General features: G+C 47.5%; 1 protein-coding gene across 2 annotated transcripts in view; it reads right to left on the reverse strand.

Moving 5' to 3' along the window:
• GFRA1 (GDNF family receptor alpha 1) overlaps window positions 1–20,671 on the reverse strand; it is a 201,319-nt gene that overhangs the window by 30,618 nt on the left and 150,030 nt on the right. For both annotated transcript variants that reach the window (XM_024756076.1, XM_024756074.1), the window contains 2 exons: window positions 5,968–6,077; window positions 2,909–3,043 (listed from right to left, as the gene is read on the reverse strand). In XM_024756076.1, coding sequence (XP_024611844.1) covers window positions 2,909–3,043; window positions 5,968–6,077 — 245 coding nt within the window. The remainder of the gene's footprint in view (window positions 1–2,908; window positions 3,044–5,967; window positions 6,078–20,671) is intronic.

Below are 20,671 nucleotides of genomic sequence, written 5' to 3' on the forward strand. Positions count from 1 at the left end.
AAACTCTTCCATTTGGGACCTGAATGTGTAAATTTTTAATATATGACTCTTAGCTGGCATTTTTCGATATACAAGACAGAATAATTTAAGCCTAGTCTTCCTCTTAGAAGGGACATTTTGTTCTAAAATTGTTGTCCTTTAAGTTCAGCAAATTGGAAGCTTGTTTTCTAAAACGACATTTTTTAGGCTGTAAGAAACCGCTTCAAATTAATATCAATGCTTCTAATGCTCCCATCCATGTGACATGGCTTAACGGGTGGGAGGAAGGTAAAGAAAGAGGTACTTGGGGGACCAGTTTCCTTAAATGACCCAGGATAACAACAAGAAAACAGCAAAACCTTCCTTTTTCTTGTTAAGGCATGTAGATTCAGGAAACCCATGTCACTTGTTGAAACTGTCTGTGATTTCTAGCGTGTTTGCCTTGCTATTTGGGAAGACTGTCCACTTGCTCATTCATTCGTTCAAGTGTCAATGGAACATCTATTGAGTGCCAGTCACCGCTCTGTGCTGGGCATCGGCAGGGGACAACAATGACAGCAACAAGAGACAAAAGTCCCTGTCCTCGTGGAGGTCACATTCTGGTTGGGGAGGCAAATAAGTAAAGTATATAATACATTAGGTGGTGAGAAATGCTTGGAGGAAGATGACGCAGAGGTGGGGTTCAGGGAGCACCAGGATGGGAACGGGGAACTGGAGTTTCGATGGCGTGGCCCAGGAAGGCGAAGGTAGCACCTGAAAAAGGACTTGAGTGACAGTAACTGATGTCTCATCTCTGCCCCCAGACCATTCCGCTCTCTTCCCTTCACCTCAGCCATGTACTTTGGCTTGAAAATAACTGTCTCCTCCCCAATTACCAGAAGTACACAACAGGCTGGAATCATGCTCACGATAGGGGAATTGGAGGGTTTTGGTTAATTTGCAGGGAGCAGAATTATTGGGTTATTGAGTTTGGGTTGGAATCTACATATTCCAATTCCTTCTACTCTAGGGCCTGTTGCAAGAGACTGAATTTACAGCCCTGTGTCTTTGATAGGCTGTGCTCCATCTAATCAAAGTATAAATGGAATGACTATGAAAAATTCTGGCTGGCTTTGGTCACCGGCGAAGACCAAACGCATTTATTTTTATTGAAAAGTCATTAACAATAAGATACCATTATCCCCTTCACCAAAATATTATTAAGCAGGGACAACTTGAATTTCTCTGTGAGGCAGTGGTTTTCCAGCCCAAGTGAGTACAATCTTTTTTCTCACACTGACCTCTGTTGTCATTGCTTTATCTTCAGTGAAACTCGGATTCTGCCAGAACAGTGTGCAGGATGTGAAAAAGAGGGTGTGTGTGTGTGTGTGTGTGTGTGTGTGTGTGTGTGCGTGCGTGTGCTTATATATATTTCTCTTTTTTTTAGTCAAGACCAAATAAAAGGCTTAAGGTGTAGTTCCACGGGGTGCCCAATGTCTTGGCAAATGTCTCCATACTTTTGACTAGTTTTATGGGTTTAAATTTCACTTAAGTGTCCAAAAGCTTGTTTTAGTTTTAAGATGATCAAAGCATTGGGTTATAGCCAAGCACCTACGGAGCAAATCACTAAGGTTTGTCTTTTCAACAGAAGAAACAACTGAGGAGGTTTTAGAAGTAACACTTAAAAGCTTTCCCATGTGCGTGCAGTAAATAGTTTGCTAATTCTTTAGAAATCACTCAGAGCACCATGGAGAAATTGTCAGCTGAGGGCACAGTGCTCAGAGGGGTAGGTGAACCTTGGTCCGCATTTCCCACTGGGAAGTCATACCTGGTCCCCGATGTGCGGGCACGAGTTCCTGTCCATCAGGCCCTTCAATATCAGGCCTGACACAGAAGCCCTCAGGGCACAGGGGGCTGCAGAGGAAGGAACTCGGGCTTTGGATCCTATCTCTGGCATGGCTGGTTTAGGTGAGTACCAGCCATTTATTCAACTGTGAAATGGAGGTAACACCCGCATCTCCTAGGTGCAGGTTACAGTCAGTGCGACAATGTATACGGTACAATTCTCACAGACTGAATTTGTACATAGAGCAGGCACCCGATAAATTAGTGGTGGCTGCCACCGCAAAATGCGAATAAGGTATTCAAGCATCTCAGCTGGATCATCGCCTAGAGCGTGCACATCTCGGTGGACAGGAGGGAGACCTGGCACAGTGCTTACACAGTTCACCTGATGAGGCCCATCGCTCACACCCGTACATTTCTCTCTATCCCTCTCCCTTTGGGAAACATGTTTGCAAGTTGCCTAAAGGACCCTGCAATGATAACCAGTACTGTTCCCAAGCAGAGCCCAGCGCCCGCCCCCCATCCCCGGCTCAGCTCATCTCCGGAGATAACCGACCTCCTGAAGCTCCTGGCTGCATCACCAGCCGATCTCACTCAAGAACCGTTGCTTCTCCTCGGAGCCAACCCTGAACATCCAGGGGGCTATTGATGTTAACATTCTAATTTTTCTCAGAGAGCCCTTGGAGGCCTACCCCCATCTAACTTGTCTGAGCGTCTCACATTGTATATTCTGACTAGGTTTTAAGAACTGCTGGAACTGACTTGGGGTTGGTTGCCAAGATCAAAATCTCAACTGTGGGTAGAAATGTTCTTTCCCACACAATGTACCCTTGGTTATTTGCATCTCTCACTCTTCTGGGCCTCTGGACTCGCCGTCTTAGCAGCACCTAGTTCATCACTTGCTCCGGCCCCGCTGCATTACGTAGTGAGGCCAAAAGGAGCTGGATTCACTGGCAGCGATCAGGAAAAAAACGGACACAGAGAGAGACAGAGAGAGAGAGAGAGAGAGAGAGAGAAGGCAGACACAAGAAACACAAAGGGCCAGCTTGAACTTAGAGGGGAAAACACGTTTGTGTGTTTGTTGCCTGTTGTTTTTGAAACTCACTAAGACATGTGTTGTCCTTGAAGAAATTCAGAAATTTCAAGCACTCCTCCAGGTCGTTTCCACTGTTGTTGCAGTCACACCAGGGGGCCACGCTGAGGCTACTGGAGTCTATGTAGTTGGGGGTCATGACTGTACCTAGAAGAGTAAAAAACAAGGCGTTTTATTCTTGTGTGATGGTATAAACTTTCCTAGAGCCTAAAAAGAAACAAATGTTTCTCTGACAGTGGATGCACCGTGGATAATTACAAACACTGTGTTTGCTGAGTGGAAAATTAGGTTAAACAGTGCATTTTCTTGGCAATTTATCTTGAGCACATAAAATAATTTACACATTTACTTAAAAAATTCTAACAGAACTCCTTGAGCTGCACTTAGGGTGTTTTTCGCTGCACAAATGGTATGGATGTCACGGAGTAGGGGAGAAGTAACTTAGAATGCATAAGCTGCCAAATCCCTTGCATTTTCTTGAAAACGTCATTAATCTTCATAAATAGATAGAGCTGGTTTTACACATCTTAAAAAATCCTTTTAGGACTTTGCCTCTACCTCCCTCGGAAGCAATAGGTTCCTTCAGAGTAACCCAGAGAAGCTTAGAAGCTACCCTTATGGGTTACCCCACATTCTGGACGTGTACAAGAGGCCGCTGCTCACTAGACGCTCAACTGATTCAGTGTTCCAAGTTGTGATGGAATCGGAAATAAACAATGGAAGTTCTCTAAGCCAATGGCTCCTAGAGTATTGTCTTAAGAGTCCTCAAAAGCCCTCAAAGAAATGCTGGGTGGTCACTCTTGCCTACGTCTTCCTGTGTATTCATTGTTCTTCTGATGAGTTCTGTACTGGCACAAATAAACAATGTGTTTATACTTAGCACGACCCAAATGTCTTCTCCTGGGTGGCTCACACCAGGCAATGCCTACTCATGCCAAGAAGCCTTCTGTTTTTATACAGTTTGTGGAATTAAGAAGTAATTGTCAAGTCCAGTGAGCCACAGGATATATTTGGGTCAGAAACAGAAAAAAAAATTCTTTTTAAGCTCTGCTGGGTCAAGGGCATATCTTCTTTGTCCTACATTCCTTATTGACTTGAACTAAATAATGTCCCATTATACCTCGGGATGAAAATGTCAACCCACAGCAGAGAGAAGCTTCTAACTTTGGGTGAGAAAGGAACGGGCACCCCAAACTCTGAGTGAAGAGGTTAGAGTATGTCTGCTAAGCACCCACTGTGTGCCTGGCACCAGAATGGATCCCTGACATTTGGAAGAAGTAGGAACAAGCTTTGTCCTGACAGAAGTTAGAACCCAATGACCAGAGTGGAGGGAAAGAGCTGGACCCAAGGGAGAAATAAATTTTGGTGCACAGAATGCATTGTCTCAACCAGTTATTCCCTTAAATAATGAGGATTTCATCATCCTCAGGCCAGAAACACCTGGCAGCCCTGAGGCTTGGCGCCGTATGGAGTATTTCATGAGCACGTGCACCTAGAAGGTACGGGCTGAGGTGTAAATAGTGATTAGATCCTGGAGTGGGGCTGTACATCTTTAACATTGTCTCCTTTGCGTTCTCTGTATTTAAAAAAAAAAAAAAAACCCTTTACAATGAGCACTCCTTACTTAATTCAGCTATTTCTTAAACCTGTAATTCCATAGTTGGTAAATAATCCTACTAGGGACTACCTTATTTAAGAAAAGGGGAGAGTGAATGCAAATTTGGAGGGCTGACTTAAGGGAGATAAGCTCATGGGACCTATCCATGAGAATGGGCAACAGCTGGTGAATGGTATTACCCGAGAGCACAGGTATCCCTGCAAAAAAAAAGTTGGGATGAGTGTGCAGGCACCTGCAACATCCCTGCGTTAAGTACAGTCAGTGATTTTCCCAGTGGCTCTTGCTGAAGACACTCTGGTGACAAAGAATTTGGTCTGTGCTGTCACTCTTGGTGGGAACTTCTTTCTGCCTGGTGACTTGTGTGATCCTGGCAGGCGCTCACACCCTGGCTGAGCCATGAGGCTTCTGACAACCGTGACTTCCCTGATCCTTCCCCAGCCTTCATTACCTGTTGCTTCTCAAACGACAATCGTGAGCGAGCCCTGCCACCAAGGCTTCTGCAGCCCTGGTGCCCAGAGCCCTTCCTTTCCTCCTGCTGCCCCTGTTTATCCTTGGGTACAGATCTGCCTCTCTCTGTCCCTCTTCTGACTCACACTGGTGCCTCATTTATTTGCACTGTTCCCCTGAATGCCAAGAACCTGGTTCCTCTAACACCTTAGGTCTTGAAAGACAGAAAACACTATTTCTGCTATGTCTGTTCTCAGGGGGAAAAAATTAGGCGAAACACCCCCTACCCACGAGGAGCTGAATTACCCAGAATATTAATGGCGAGCAGGACCCCCAGTGTTCAGGGATTTTCTTTCCAAAGGGCCATTTCTGGAAAACAGCCTTTCTGACTTCCCCAGCCTGAATAACTTCCAAGTTCCCTCTCTCCAAAGTTCCCCAATTCAATTAACTTGGTTTGACTTGCTCTCCTCTTCCATAACCACTCTTTCCCCCCTACTTTTTTTTTTTTTTGCGGTACGCGGGCCTCTCACTGTTGTGGCCTCTCCCGTTGCGGAGCACAGGCTCCGGGCGCGCAGGCTCAGCGGCCATGGCTCACGGGCCCAGCCGCTCCGCGGCATGTGGGATCTTCCCGGACCGGGGCACGAACCTGTTCCCTGCATCGGCAGGCGGACTCTCAACCACTGCGCCACCAGGGAAGCCCTCCCCCCTACTTTTGTTCTGTGAGGTCAGTTCTCCAACTGAGACGCTTCCCAGGTCTTCACACTTGCTGCCTTCCAGTTCTTTAATAATCCCCGCTTCCTGCCTTTGCGCATCCATTGCATCCATTTTCCTCCTTTTTCTTCCCCCCTTCTTCAGAGGCGAGTCCTAAAGGACCCAACATCAAAACACCAGCACAGAGCATTCCTAGGAGATTTTTACATCCATGCGGAGCGGCAGGCTACAATGGAAGGAGTCTGAGTATTTGCAAACCAGCATTTTCTCCCATCCCATGTCTCCCCAGTCTTACCAATAAGCCCCGAGTAGGCGAGGAGGCAGTCAGCGTAGTTTTCCTTTAGGCAGCTGCTGACAGACCTTGACTCCGGATGGCAGTTGGTAAAAAAATCCGCCAGGCGAGATCTGTAACAGGAAGAAAGCAGGGGGTGGGGAATAGGCTTTAAAATAGCCTAAGCTTCTGGACAGACATAACTTTTCTTTACTCCTTCCTTGATAGGCCTTTTTCCACACCAAAAAATACAGAGAACGTGAACTCTTACAATATTAGCATCCTCTCTTATGCGCGCCCCTAACCGTCCCCTCGCCCTCCTGTGTGGGTGCCTTGCAGAGAAGACTTCAGGGCCTATAGCTGGAGAAATCTAGATGCTTTGAAGTTTCCATTCAATATTTATTTCTGACTAGACTTATTTGCATCTTTAGGAAATGTGCTTCTCCACACGCTCACCGGAGGTCCACACTGGGAAAACATTTACTTTATACAGAAACATGTCCCTGGCATCAAAACAGGATCCTATAGCCCAACTGCTCCTGTAATTACTCGTGGCTTTAAAAAATACGTGTATCTGTCATCTAAGTCATCTCTCAGCCACCACCCCAGGGAGGGGGCAGTGGTTTATTCCAGCCAAGTGATACTGAGGAGGCGCTCGCCTTTCCAGAACTGAAGGGAAAGGCAAAAGGGACAGGGTGATGCTGGCTCAGGGTGCAATTTCACTGTCTGACTGGGTGTAGGGGGTCCACTGATCAAAGCAAAGCATCTGTCTGCAGCTTGCTAAGCCTCCAGGGGCCAGCGCAGTCCACCCAGAAGACCTGGGTGGTGGGGAAGGTGCAGAAGTGAAGACAGGGCCAGAGACAACACCGGTCTGGGGAGGAAAAGGGCTCTTTGTGGCCAACTGGCTCTTTTTCAGTCTAAAGAGGATATTGTTGGAGAAATCCTGAATGATAGCTGGGGCACCTCTGAGGTCATCCGAGCAGACCACAGCTCTGTTTCTATGTGAATAACACAATGGACTTCAAGAGAATTTAAATTATCTGATAATTACGGGACACAATGGACGTTTGTCTTAGCTTTCTTCCCTTCAGCTCACCCGAGTTGCCAGCCAACATACCCAGAGCTGTTTTTACTTCTATCCACCCAAGAAACTGTATTTACTTAGCATCCTTAATGATATAAGCAAGCTTGCCTGGGTGGAGCTGAACAATGGAGGATGTCTGGAGAACACAGAGGTTTGTAAGAGGCCTGTAGGATGCACATTCCGTGTCCCTTTCCTACAACTTTAACTGGAAGGGGATTAAAAGGCCTGATGAAATTATCTAAGTTCACAGCACATTGAAAAGGATGGTTCGTATGGGATTGGTCTCTCCTTGAACCCCTGTAAACAAGGCGTGTCTGAGCTTCCCTACCTGTGCCAATCTGTACACCCCATATGTCGTGTGCCTGGTTCCATCACGGTGACTCCCCGAGGCAGGTGTTGAAGCTCTGCTTTATCTTCTTTGCACAGCACCTGACACTCCTCAGACAGGCCCTTTAGAACGCTTCCCAATCAGGGCCGTGTGCTGAAGCTAAGTGGCTTGGCAAAATTCTCCAAATGAGGCTCGTGCGTATGCCCGTGTACGTGCCGGGATCTCTCCCACGGTCTAAGCCTAGTTGGTGTTTTCTGACTCTAACTGAACACACTGAAAGGCATAAAACCCGTCCATTTTCTGTAGCCTGGTTAAAGGATTTATCTTTCAGAGGAAATCCCTAAAGGTGACTCAGGCTTACTCAACTGGCACCAACGGCATCCAGCTTGGATTGAGTGTTAATTTCAGAAGAGTTTCCCTGGTCATGAAAGTTAATGACCTCATGGCATTGGGCTACTAACTTTGCAAAGGCCAACTGTGGTTCAGGCAGCTGCGACTCCAGTTCCGCACACAACCTGATCAGCTCTCTGACCTGGCAGCCCCGCGCTCCCAGCTGCCCCGCAGAGATGGTCGAAAGGTCGCGCCGTCTCCGAGTCTCCTGTTTCTCGTAGCCTCTTGAGCAGACTATTAACTGAACAGCACCGTGATGCGGAATACTACCCTCCAGCGCAAGGCTAATGCCACCAGAGTCATTTTACTTAACAACCTCAGAACTGACTCACAACTGGACTCTGGAATTGAAAGGCTAATTGAGTCAGTCTGCTGCAGAGAACATAACCCTGATTGGGAGGATAAAACTAGATATACTGCTCTGAGCATCACCCCAGACAGGTTGGTTTTGGAGAGAAGATTGTCAGCACAGATCCCGGTCCTAAGACAAAACCAAGCCAGTGGACAGCAAGAGTTTCAAAATAATCGTGAGCACGTGCAGCACAGCTAAAGCACTAACATTTCCCTGTTTCCTTCACCTCTGACCCACCTCCCCCTGCCATTTATGCTTGGAGACAGGATGGCCACTTTCTGTGATTCACATTTTACAGATAGAATAACTGACGTCAGAAGAAGTTTATACAGTGGTTCCTGGAGCCAGCTCATTACGGGCAGACTGGTACCTTTTCACGAATTTTGCGAGTTGGTTAACATCACAGTGGTAGCTTGAAAGTGGCCTTGGTGGGAGTATTTACCCAATGGTAATCAGCAAGTGCTACAAATCAGGGTCTTGTGCTGTTCTTGGAGAACCAGTTGTTACATATTTACTGGCACAGTGCTCTTTAAAAGCCAGCATGGTGTCGTCAATCACAGAGATGAAGCATGTGTCGGGTCTTGGGAGTTGAGTCCCAGCTCTTCCAGGACAGGCTTCCTCTCCCTTTGTGTCAAATGGCACGTGAAATGGTGTCGTAAATTAACCTCCAGTCTCCAGTATTTTCCAAAGAGAGAAAACAGTCCTCCCCAAAGATCCTCACATCCCAGCAGCACAGTAATCTCTCCCCACAGAAATCTCTCAAAGCAACGTGTGCAAATGGTTACATGTATTGACAAAGCCTCTGACTTCCTGCCCGCTCCATTCACCGAAGTGCTTGTGATAATAACGATGAATAAGTTCCCTGTCCCTGAACTCAAATAACCTGCCATCTAGAAGCTAAGAGAAACAAGTAAAAAGATTATAATACTACAGTGGCTAGCTCTTGATAAAAGGTAAGAAAAGCTGCTAATAAAAATAACACAACGTGAATGAAGTATTTAGTATATATTAGGTATGCCTTCATACACTTTATATTTTTCCCTGACAACTCTAATAAGGTAAGGGCTATTACTTCGTTTTCCTAATTTTACAGAGAGGGAAACCACAGCTTGAGAGGCTGTAATATTGAGACTGAGACTTGGAGGAGAGCTAGGATCCTTCAGGAAAAGGTGGAAGAGGGTACTCGGGGCAGAGGGAAGCAGTATGTGATAAAGTAACCATATTCTTAATAATTACGGAGTGTTTCTACCTGCCAGGCACTGATCTAAGTGTCTGGCATGTACTCACATATTTAATTTTCACAACAACCTTAGTAGGTGATACTATCAGCCCCATTTAACAGATGGAGACACTGAGGGAAAGAGAGGTTAAGTAACTCCTTCCAGGTTGTAGAGCTCTGTGCCGGAGCTGGAATGTGACCACATTCAGTGGGACTCCAGAGCTGGAGGACATTCTCAACCACTACACCTAACACGTGCATCATCCAGAAAATTGTCGGTCGATCACTTGAGATGGTGGGACCATGGGAGGCAAATGGCTGAGTGAAAGAGAAGGTGCTGGCAAGATCACCAAGGGCCTTGAATGACCTAAGAGTTTGGATTTTATCCTGAAAGCAGTGGGAGTCACAGAAGGATTTTAAACAGAGAAGTAACATGAGCAGATCTGCAGAGTAGGAAGACTCTTGGGTGTCTCAGTTATTAAGCAAAGATTTGCTTGAGACCTCTTCTGTGTCCCCCCTGCTCTAACAGCGATGAGAAGAGCAGGATCAGGAAACTGGCCAAAGGCAGGAGGGACAATGGTGTTGGAGGCTGCAGCCAGCGGAGAATTGAGGGCCAGAAGGGGAGGAGGGAAGGAGGATGCCCTGAATGGTGGTTGTTGCTAGAATGAAGGTCAAGACCGCAAAATGGAGGGGGCAGAATCAGGGTGTGAACAGCTCAGTAGACAGTGGTGCCATGGAATGTGGAGGGGGACCCAGGAGAGGAGAGTCTGCAAGGAAGACAGTGAGGTGGGCTGTGGGTGTGCTAAGGTCATGGCGCCTTGGGAGTCAAGCGTCTAGTAGGTCGTGTGAGCCCCAGACCTTCATCTGTCCAGTTGCCAACCAGCCCCAGCATCCCAGGACCGCCCCCTGCACACGACCTCCTGCCCACCCTGGGTTAAGAATCACGCCGTAACCTTTTTCAGTGGCTTCCTCCGCCTGGGCTGCAGTGATGCAAACAAGAAAGCTTACATGGCCAGTGTGGGATTAACAAAGAAATTCCACAACTGCATTTCTTCTGGAGACGTGAAATCTCCATGACGACAGCAGTGATGAACCTGATTGTTTTTCTCTTAGAAAATGAATAGGCACTAAAGTAGAAATGTATCTCCCTGCGAAAGAGAAATTTCCCACCCTTAAAGAGAAGAAAAAGGCCGGCAAATGCCAAGTTGGCCTTAGGAAATCTGCTGAAGAGAAAACAGTGGTTTATGCAGAAAATATCATATTAAAGGAGGCATGCTGCTAACTGGAAATAGAAAAATGATTAAAATGATAAAATCTAGGCGCGTCTTAAACCGCAGATGGTCTTTTGACAGTGGGGGGGAAATCATTTACCTACTTTTTCTGTTACCATTTTTAGGAAAATAGTGTTATGGCGAACAGGTAAAAAACACACTAGTGGTGCCCAGTTTCACTCATCGTGGATTATTCTAATCCTTTAAATGTTTTTTGTTTTTCCCCAGGGCAAATCCCATACTTGGATACAAGCTGTGTGGTTGCTGGAATGGAGACCTGGACAAAGAATTGTGAGATCCTGAAAGAGATCCAGGCTCTGACACTAATAAACCAGAGTTCCTGAACACAATGCTTGACTACTTAGCTCTTGGATTTCCCTTCCACTTCAGAAAGACAGTCTATTGGACACTTGAAGCTACTAGCGGAAAAAAAATCCACTTGTTTTTGAAGCATTCTTATTTTCATCCGTGATCCCATTCCACCATTACACATGATTTAGTGCCAAGGCATTTGGTTTCCTTTGAGTACAGAGACCAGATCTTTTCAGTGGATCCCCTCATCTCACATGCGAGAAAGCTGAGGGCCAAAGAGGTTAAGGTCCTGTTCACTGTCACATGGTAAGTGGTGGCAGAGGGGCCTTCACTGGAAGAGGAATCGCCAACTGCCTGTAACAGCCCTGGAAGGAGAGAGTGAGGAGGGTGCTGGACTTTACCCTGGGATTGAATTAAAGTCGTCAAGTGTCTAATTGCTCTGTGCCTCCCACCGTCTGACCAGCTTTTCTTCAGAGCCTTCTTCCTAAGGTTCCACTGATTTCACAGCCTCAGTGAGTGCTTTGCCTGCAATGCTGGGGCTCAGGAGGGGCCAGAGGGTGCAGACAGACTCTGCCCAAGAGGGTGGTGAGTTTCTCAATGAATGAGGCTCCCCTTTCTTAAGGAGTCTTTGGGACCAACACCACTGCCCATACAGGACGGCAAGACTTGCCGATCCACTAGCAACTCAAACTTGGAACAGGATCCACTGATTAATCTGCTCAGGTAAGAAATCACTGGCATTTTTCTCTGAATCCAACGTGAATGTTAGGGGTTTAAAGTCTTGGTTTTCAACTCAAGCCATTTAGTTTCTGAAAGCTTTCTCAATGGGTCAGTTAGAGGAGCCCAAAAATGACAGGCCTGGGAGTGACACGCATCTGTTTCTAATCCCAGCCCTACCTTCCATGGTTAAATACCTTAGTAAGGTATTTAACATCTCCAATCCTCAGTTTTTTCACCTGGAAAATGGGGCCAACGGTATCTAGAGGTGCCTTAAATGGTTGCTGTGACACCTAAGTGACAATTATATAAAGCACCTCGCTCAAAACCTGGAATACACGTTGCCCAATACATTTTTACTTCACATCCCTTCATCTTTTCTCCCCAATTTCTGGTCCATTCTAATGGGAAGCCCTTGCAACAAAAACATCTAGCAAGCTCGACACAGAGAAACATATATCTTTATCTTCTGCTGGCCCTTATATTACATACAGGCAGACCTCAGACACATTGCGGGTTCGGTTCCAGACCACTGCAATAAAGTGGATATTGCTTTAAAGCAAGTCACACGAAATTTTTGGTTTCCCGGAGCGTAAAAAAGTTATGCTTCACTAAACCACAGTCCATTAAGTAAGCAATAGCATTATGCCTAAAAAAATGTATGTACCTTAATTAAAAATGCCTTATTGCTAAAAATGCCAAAACAATTGCAATAATAACATCACAGATCACAATAACAAATACAGCAATAATTTAAAAGTTTTAAATGTTACAAGGATTACCAAAATGCGACACAGAGACACAAAGTGAGCAAATACTGTCGGAAAAATGGTGCTGATAGACTTGCTCAATGCAGCGTTGTCGCAAACCTTCAATTTGTACAAAACACGGTTTCTGCAAAGTGCAGTAAAACGAAGTATGTGTTTAGAACAGGTTAATCTGTGTAACTGAGGGCTGTAAGTCTGACCGAAACAAATTTGATGAGTCCGAAGCCAGGAATCCTGAGGTGTTACTTGAAACCTCTCAGTCATATGAGCTTATAGAATAAAAGCATTTTAAGAAAAGCTACGTTTTCCCGGGCATTGATAGGGGGGAAAAACATATTTTTTTAAATGACTCAATATCAGTAAGTTTGTTAATACCGCTAACGTTTTATGCAGAATAAAATCAATTAGAAAAACATGCTGCCCAGATCAGCCCTGCGATGACAAAGCAAGAGCACTGGAATGGCAATTTTCTGGAACAGCGACACAAAACAGATTTTTCCTCTTTCTGTTTTTAGAAAATTACCTTAGCCCTGCTTCTCCGGCAGCCTACTGGAGAGCACATCTGGAAAGCATCCTTCAGCAAATCAGAGCCTATGTTAAACATATTTTGCAGGGGGTGTCTTCTTGCTTTGCTGTTTCCCACTTTGGACTGTACATTCTGGCTTCCCGAAGCAGAGGCCCAGTGTTTGCCAGGGGCAGGCTGTGAAGCTGGGGGGCTCGGGCTGCTCTTCAGAAAGATCAGGTCCTCCCGCTGCCTGGGAGCAAATGTGACCTCTCTGGAGCACCGGCCCTGGGGCAGGTTTGCACGCCCCAGGCACAGATGCTCAAAGCTCCACTGTGTTCCTCAGCCCCTTAATGTGGGTCCCCACTCCTGGCGGCATGATGAAAGCCTCAGCCAACGATGTGCTTCTTGGTGACTTAGCCAGACCGTGGCCACAAGTTGTTGGGAAATAGAGCCGTGAGGTCCAAGAAGCCCTCAAGACTTGCCTAATGCTTTTGTTTCCTGGGACAGGAAGGCCCCTGTGACCAAGGCGAAATCATTGCGTGTTCCCCCCAAATCCCTGCTCAGCCTCATCCAGATTCTTAGGGAGGTTGCAGCCCATTTAACCAAATGCCCCACACCTGTGCCCCTCACCCTGGGGAGTCCCTGCTCATCTGGCTCCTTGGCAGCTCCCGGCTTAGCACGTGGGTCACAGGAGGCTGCGGTCACTGTCCTCTGAGCTTGACCCACAGGAAGATGGAATGCAGGTGGAGCCATGCATCAGTTTAGCCCATGTGTCCTGCTTGGGGTCTATCTCTAAGGGTGAGGGCTCAATGAAAGCAAGCTGCAGGGCAGAGATGCGATGCCTCCTTAGCCTTTCTGATCACATCAAACTGCAGCAGCCCCGCCTCCCCCACCACCACCACCAAGGGAAGCCCAGGTCAGCGTCAGATCAATCTCGGCATCCCGCAGGAAGTCACCTTGCATGAACACTGACAGCCATCAATCAACATCTGCAGAGCGGCTGACACAGCTTGACAACTAACCTCTACGTGGCAAATCTGGAAAGCAAGTTATGGTAGTTGGCAACGGAACCCATCCCAACCTAGCAGAGGCTCTCTGCAGCGCCTGATTGGATGCCCCAGAGCTGCCCTTCAGCTGGGACTCCTCCCTTCCCCTCCTTCAGCAAATTTCTCCAACGCACACACTGATGGCCACACTCTAAGCAGACCGTAAGTCATCACGGGAGCACAGACACGTTGCGAACAACCCTATGCTTCGTGGCCAAGTCAAATAAGTTGTTTTGTGTTATCGGTGCTACAGCACGTCTCTAGCGCAGAAAATGTAGCTTTGGTGGTACTTGCTTTTACAGGAAGAAACTGAGGGAGAAGAGAAATAGGGGGTTTTTCTGGATGATGAAATTATCATTAAGCTCTCAGGTATCCAACAGCTGTCTGTGACAAAGATGCTAAAACTCTTTGAGTAAATCGTATCCAATAAGTTTTCTATATTTCTGCAGGGAATCTTTAGTAATCAGTTTTGTGACTTTTGGCCACGAGGAGGAAAAGAAATCGAAATCTAGATGTTCAACCAATCCTTCGCCAGTAGAACCACGCCTTAAAACTCCAGACCAACACGTTGTGAATTTACTTCATGTGGAATTGTGCAGGTACCTCCACCTTCAGGAGTGAATTACAGAAGTTGCCTTACATTCATCCTGAAATCTAAGGAGCTCTAAGTCAACTGCTCAGGTACCCAGGGCAGCAAAGGTCACCCACCATGCTTCCATTTACTTATGCCCACTCTTGCTTCAGAAAAAATTTTGAGATGAATTCGAATGTAGCTTTGATGCAACAGAATAAATGTAAAAATTCTTGAGGGTATTTGGGGCCAAAGAAAGATAAGACAGAGGTACAGGTGCAGTCAGTACAAAATGCACACATACACCTGGCTAGATGAAAGCTAAGTACTTGGCTCTGTGCTTTCTAGAAACCACTGGGAAGAGGGGGGAAGTAACTAGTTCCACAATTTGTGATATACCGAAAATCAGAAACAAGATAGATTCTCAGAAGAAAATCTACTATGGGAGGCCGCACAATGACCCATGAAGGTGTGTACACTCTAGGCCCTGGAACCTGAGACCTAAGGCTATGTCACCTGACATGGTAATAGCACCTTTGCAGATGTGATTAAAGTTGTGGGCCTTGAGGGGGGTAGATTATCCTGCACTATCCAGGTGGGCCCAATGTAATCCCAAGGGTCCTTAAAAGTGGAAGCGGGAGACAGATAAGGAGGTGAGAGCAATACAATGGGAGAAAGACTGGACCAGCTTTTGCTGATTTGGAAGATGGAGGGAGGGGCCGTGAGCCAAGGAATGAGGGCAAAAGACAATAAAGTATATTTGCCCCTAAAGCTTCTGGAAGGAACTCAGCCCTGCGGATGCCTTGAGTTCAGCTCAGTGGGATTGGGGCAGTACTCCTGACCTCCAGAACTGGAAGAGAATATGTCTGTGTCATTTAAAGCCACCACGTTTGTGGTAATTTGTTACAGCAGCAACAGAAAATGAAAACACTACGAAACGGCAGTAAAGGTTTTGCAGATGGAATCTGAAAATGGGCCAGGACTTAAATTTCAATTCAACCATTTACTAACCATGACATTTTGGGCACGTACCTTAACTTTTCTGAAGCTTAATTTACTCTGGTAGAATGACAGGAAGTCCTTCCAATGGTTCCTGAAGGATTATGTATGTGTACCTGGAACCTAGCACCTGTTTACAACTGTTCCAGATTCCTAGATGAGGACAGAGCTCATCAGTGCTGTTGTTTCCTGTTCTGCTCTGACCTTGAGACCTCTATGAAGCCCAAGGGTAGAGATGACCACACTGGTATTTCCCTTAGAATCCATCTGCTAATAACTTGACAGATGAAATGCTTTTGTCCTGTGGTCACTAATTCACCTATTCAAGGTCTGTATGTGCTCAATAATCTCACGATTAACATCGGGCTTCCACCTTCCATTAGGACCGAAGAGAGATTCATCCTGTGAGTCCTCTACATCTTCAAGCAGAAAAATGAGTTTTACAGGACAATGGACTCAAACCCACGGAAAAACAATTCAAGGCAATTCTACAGGTCACTACATATGATCCCTATATGATGTCCTCTGCTGGCCTGGTTGGCATCAGGCCTGTGTAAATTTAAGGAGGTGCTGTCTGCAGCCTCAGAAGCAAATGTCAAACCATGATGTTTATAGCTAGAGAAATTGAACTCTAATTACTTCAGGGAAACACAGGTAAATTCTAGAAATTATCCCAAATGCTGCCTGGCCTCCTTCAGTCAAACCTTGCTTCTTCAAGGGTTCCCAGAAGATGAAAAATTAAAATTACGCAGGCTCTCTTGACTTTACTAATTTGCAAAACTCCCCCCTTTGCCCCTACCCTCAAAGGACAGCCCTGTGGTACCTGAGCCCCAAGCTCCAAGCTCTGCTCAGCCGAATATTAATTTATCTTCCACACATTGAAGGAGCCTAGTTTCTGTGCCCGGGGAGGGGGGGTGGGGATGGCGGAAGACACATGGATGTCTGAATGGTAACAGCCTGCACTTGCGCAAACAGACTTCAAGCAGAAACATATGAAAAGAAGATCTCCTATTAATCCTTAATAGGGTTTCAGACTTCCTAAGGAAAATTATGTTCAATAGTAAATACACACTAGGTCATTTTTCTTCCAGGCAAGTTGTTTTAAGGTCAACAGAGACTTTGAGCTCAGCAAATAACTAGTCCCTAATATCTTCCTTCCTAGATGGGGCATCGCTCGGGAGATGGAATTGTGGTGTTACATGTCAAAAGAATAAATCACTTATTCCACTGCTATCAGATGATAATTCTCCCCTTTTTTCAGAAAATCCATACTCTTGGTAGTGATCCATTCTCATGTTTAACATCCTCTTGTCAACAGCACCCTTCCACCCCACTCCATACCCCATTGCACCCCACCATCCCAGTTTCTACATTTTACCTAAAGCTCTCAGCTGCATTTAAAACTACATTCCTCCTTTTTTTTCCCTGTAGGGCAGAGCAGCTGTTTTCCATGGCTCGCATAAGCCATTTTCTAATAAACTGTCCCCTCAACCACTCCACGCAAACAGGGCTTATTTTGACCCATTCACAGTGAACTCAAGGGTCTCCTCTGAGCCCTCCCACCAATCCCCTCCCTGGCTCTGAGCCCCATGGAGGGCGTGGCTTTGGCCTTTCGGCCCACACCTCCCCTCCATCACTTTCTTTTTCGCATCTTCACTTTGATGATACACTGCCTGCACCATGAGAAGGTGAGCACCTGGGATTATGCCTGGCATAAAGCAGATGTTCAGAAAACATGTGTTGAATGAGTGAATAAATGAATGAATGAATCCAGTGCCACACACTATGGCTCCAATCACCTAGAGACCAACACTCATCATGGACATCTTGGCGTTGCAGTCGGACACAGGTGAGCAGAAACAGCAGCCCACGTCTAATTACTCCAGACACTAAACTAACAGCTATGTTCGTCTAGAGCCGGTCACTGTGCTGACGCTTCATAAGCCTGGGTCACTTAACACCCAATAACTTGACCAGCCAGGTTAGTCTTATTTTATAGTGGAGGACCCTGGGGTTCAGAAAGGCCAACATCCAGCCAAAATCACGGAGCTGGTAAGAGTTAGAGCCCGATTTTGAAAAGAAGACCACAGACTCTCCAGCTCACACTCACCCCCACAGCAATGAAAGAACTGATGTTCCATCTTTTAATTTTAGTTCTGGGGCATTTGCCGCCATTTTGCTGTGAACCGTGCACACAAGAAGCCGAAATCTGATTTAGGGGGATATAAGTGATCTTTACTAGGCCCAATAAAGTGTAATGACAGAATCAGTGGGCATTCTTTTGGTTTAATAGTGCTTGCAGTTTAAAAGCATAAAAAAAAAAATATCTGTTGTTACTATTCAGTAAGGCCCAAATGCAGTCCTACGACACAGCCGTGTTCGTCTTGGCCCAGGCTGAGCATCCCACCTCCCCAGGCTGTGTACACCGTCACCCCTCATCAAGAAGTGAGGGGGGCAAAAAGTGGGGCTCCCCAGACCCACAGGGAGAAGCCAGCAGCCCCTCAAGCACCCTTTCCTGGCTGCAGGGACCACTCCTAAGGCTGGGGACAGGAGGCATCAGGCAGGAGCTGGCCTGGCCAGGATCATCTCCTTGAGTGCCTTCCCACTGTGCCCGGCACCCATCAGCTCCGGGAAGGGCAGACACACATGTGGGCCCCTTCCCGGAGCTGATGGGTGCCGAGCACAGTGGGAAAGGGAGTGAGCCCTGAAGTCAGACCGGGGGTTCCAATCACAAGAGCCCCTGCTGCTGTTTCAGCTCTGCATTTCCCCAAGTATGAAACACAAGCACCAAGAGCAGGGCTGTGGGAGGATTAAGGCCCAGAACCCAGTGCCTGGCACAGAGTTCAGTGCTCAATGAAGGGCCGATATGAGCGTTGCCATTACTACTCTCAGGGTGCTTTCAACGCCAGCCCTATCTCTCCAATCATAGCTTTGTGAGGCAGGTAATGGGGCAGGTAATGTCTCTCCTCCTTCACAAGAAGGGACAGGTGTACGGGAAGCAAGTGCATTCTCCAGGACCCTCAGCCAAGGAGGGTCACAACTTCAGCTGGGTTCTGGAGGCACCTGAGGCCAGCACACCCTGCCCCAATGTGAACAAGGACACTAAGCCTGGCTCCCCCAAGAGGGCGCTCTCCCACGCAGCCTGGAATAGAGTCCCGTGGACAGGCAGTATTTGGTGGCACCTCTTGTATACCCAGAAAACACCCCTTCCTGCTTTCTCTGAGCCTAGGGATGTTGAGGAGCAGCCTAGAGAGAGCCCCGGGCCTGAGGCTTGTGGAGTGGACTCGTAAAGGTGCCTCGGCATCCAGTCGCCCAGGACCAAGGGTGCTGATCTCCAACTTGGTCATCTAGCACCTAGCTCAGTGTCTGGAGCGCTGGGTTCAACAAGGACACCAACCTTCCAAGGACCAGGGTCACTAAGCACCTACAATGCAAGATGCTGTGTGTGGGGCTTCCCTGGTGGCACAGTGGTTGGGAGTCCGCCTGCCGATGCAGGGGACACGGGGTCGTGCCCCGGTCCGGGAAGATCCCACATGCCGCGGAGTGGCTGGCCCCGTAAGCCATGGCCGCTGAGCCTGCGCGTCCGGAGCCTGTGCTCCGCAACGGGAGAGGCCACAGCAGCAAGAGGCCCACGTACCGCAAAAAAAACAAACAAAACAAAAAAACAAACAAGATGCTGTGTGTGAAGCAGTGGCTGTAGTGGGACAAGGACAAAGATGGAGATACAGCCCCGTTGGGACACTGCATCTGACCTCCCACCAGCTGCACCCACCACCTGTCCTCTCCTGTAACCAGCAATGAGCTAGGAGTGAAACAGCCTCTGCATATGTATTTGTGCAGCTCAAGGCTCACGGTGATCTTGGCTCATGGGATCATAGCACTTTTGAATCTTGAACGTCCGTGTGTGGTTGAATAACCCGTGTCATAGCCCCACCATAGGCGCTGCCCGTCCCACACTCCCTCCTGAGAACCAAAGATGCTTCCACTTGGAAATAGTGACAAGAAAAGCAGAGTAAAGCATGTCAGCTTTCCTTATTTGAATAGCTCAGGTCAAAGATTGCTCCGAAGGTCATTTTAGAAGGAGGATTTCTATTCAAATAATTGCTTTAAAACACTGTTTTGCTTTGCGTTTTTTTTCCAGCATAACTCAGACAAATGAATTCCAATCTCAGGCCAAGCTCAGCCTATGGACGACAGGCTGTCTACTTCCTCTGCACACTGAGGGCACGGTTCCGCCCTGCAGTGGGGCCAGTAAATAGATACATGTTGGCCATGGCTCAGCAGCCTGTTTCTGAGGAGCTATCACCTGGGCAGACCTTAGAGTCCTTCACAGTGGATCCCACAGCCCTCCAAACAGAGCCCCACCTTAGTTCAGCCGAGAAACTGCCCAGGTGTTTTCTTTTCCCCAACCTGGGATAACAGTCACCTCAGTCACAGTTGTGAGGCCTCTCCTAGGTCCCCTGCTAAGTCTCGGTGCCCCACAAGGCCCATCTGGCTGCTCATCCTCAGCTTGCAAACCCCTCGAACAGGCTGAAGCTCATCAGCCTAGGTCATCACCTGGTCAACGTACCTTAAGGCAGTGGGTTTCCAGGTGTGGTCCCCAGACCAGCAGCAGTGTCACTGGGACTGATCTAGAAATGCAAATTATCCAGCCCCACCCCGGACCTCATAGATCAGAAACTGATCTTGACTGCAGGCTAAAGTTGGAGAACCGCTGCCCTGGAGCAACAGCACCTGGGAGAAGTCGGGAACCCCCTCTTCCAGGCGGTGTGCGCATACACTCCATGTTGACGCCCTAGGCCCTGCAAAGCCCCTGGCACTCCAGTCCTGCTGAGCCAGTGAATGGACCAACCACCCACCAGAACGCTAAGCAGAAAACTTTCTCAAACCATATCTGTAGCTAAAAATGTTTCAAGTCGAATTTTTTTTTTTTTTTTTTTTTTGGTACGCGGGCCTCTCACTGCTGTGGCCTCTCCCATGGCGGAGTACAGGCTCCGGACACGCAGGCTCAGCGGCCATGGCTCACGGGCCCAGCCGCTCCATGGCATGTGGGATCCTCCCGGACCCGGGGCACGAACCCGTGTGCCCTGCATCGGCAGGCGGACTCTCAACCACTGAGCCACCAGGGAAGCCCTGAGAAGTGAAATACTTTTGATGAGGGGCACTT

The sequence above is a fragment of the Neophocaena asiaeorientalis genome, unplaced genomic scaffold (assembly GCF_003031525.2).
Source record: "Neophocaena asiaeorientalis asiaeorientalis breed wild unplaced genomic scaffold, Neophocaena_asiaeorientalis_V1.1 scaffold85, whole genome shotgun sequence".
NCBI lineage: Eukaryota > Metazoa > Chordata > Mammalia > Artiodactyla > Phocoenidae > Neophocaena > Neophocaena asiaeorientalis.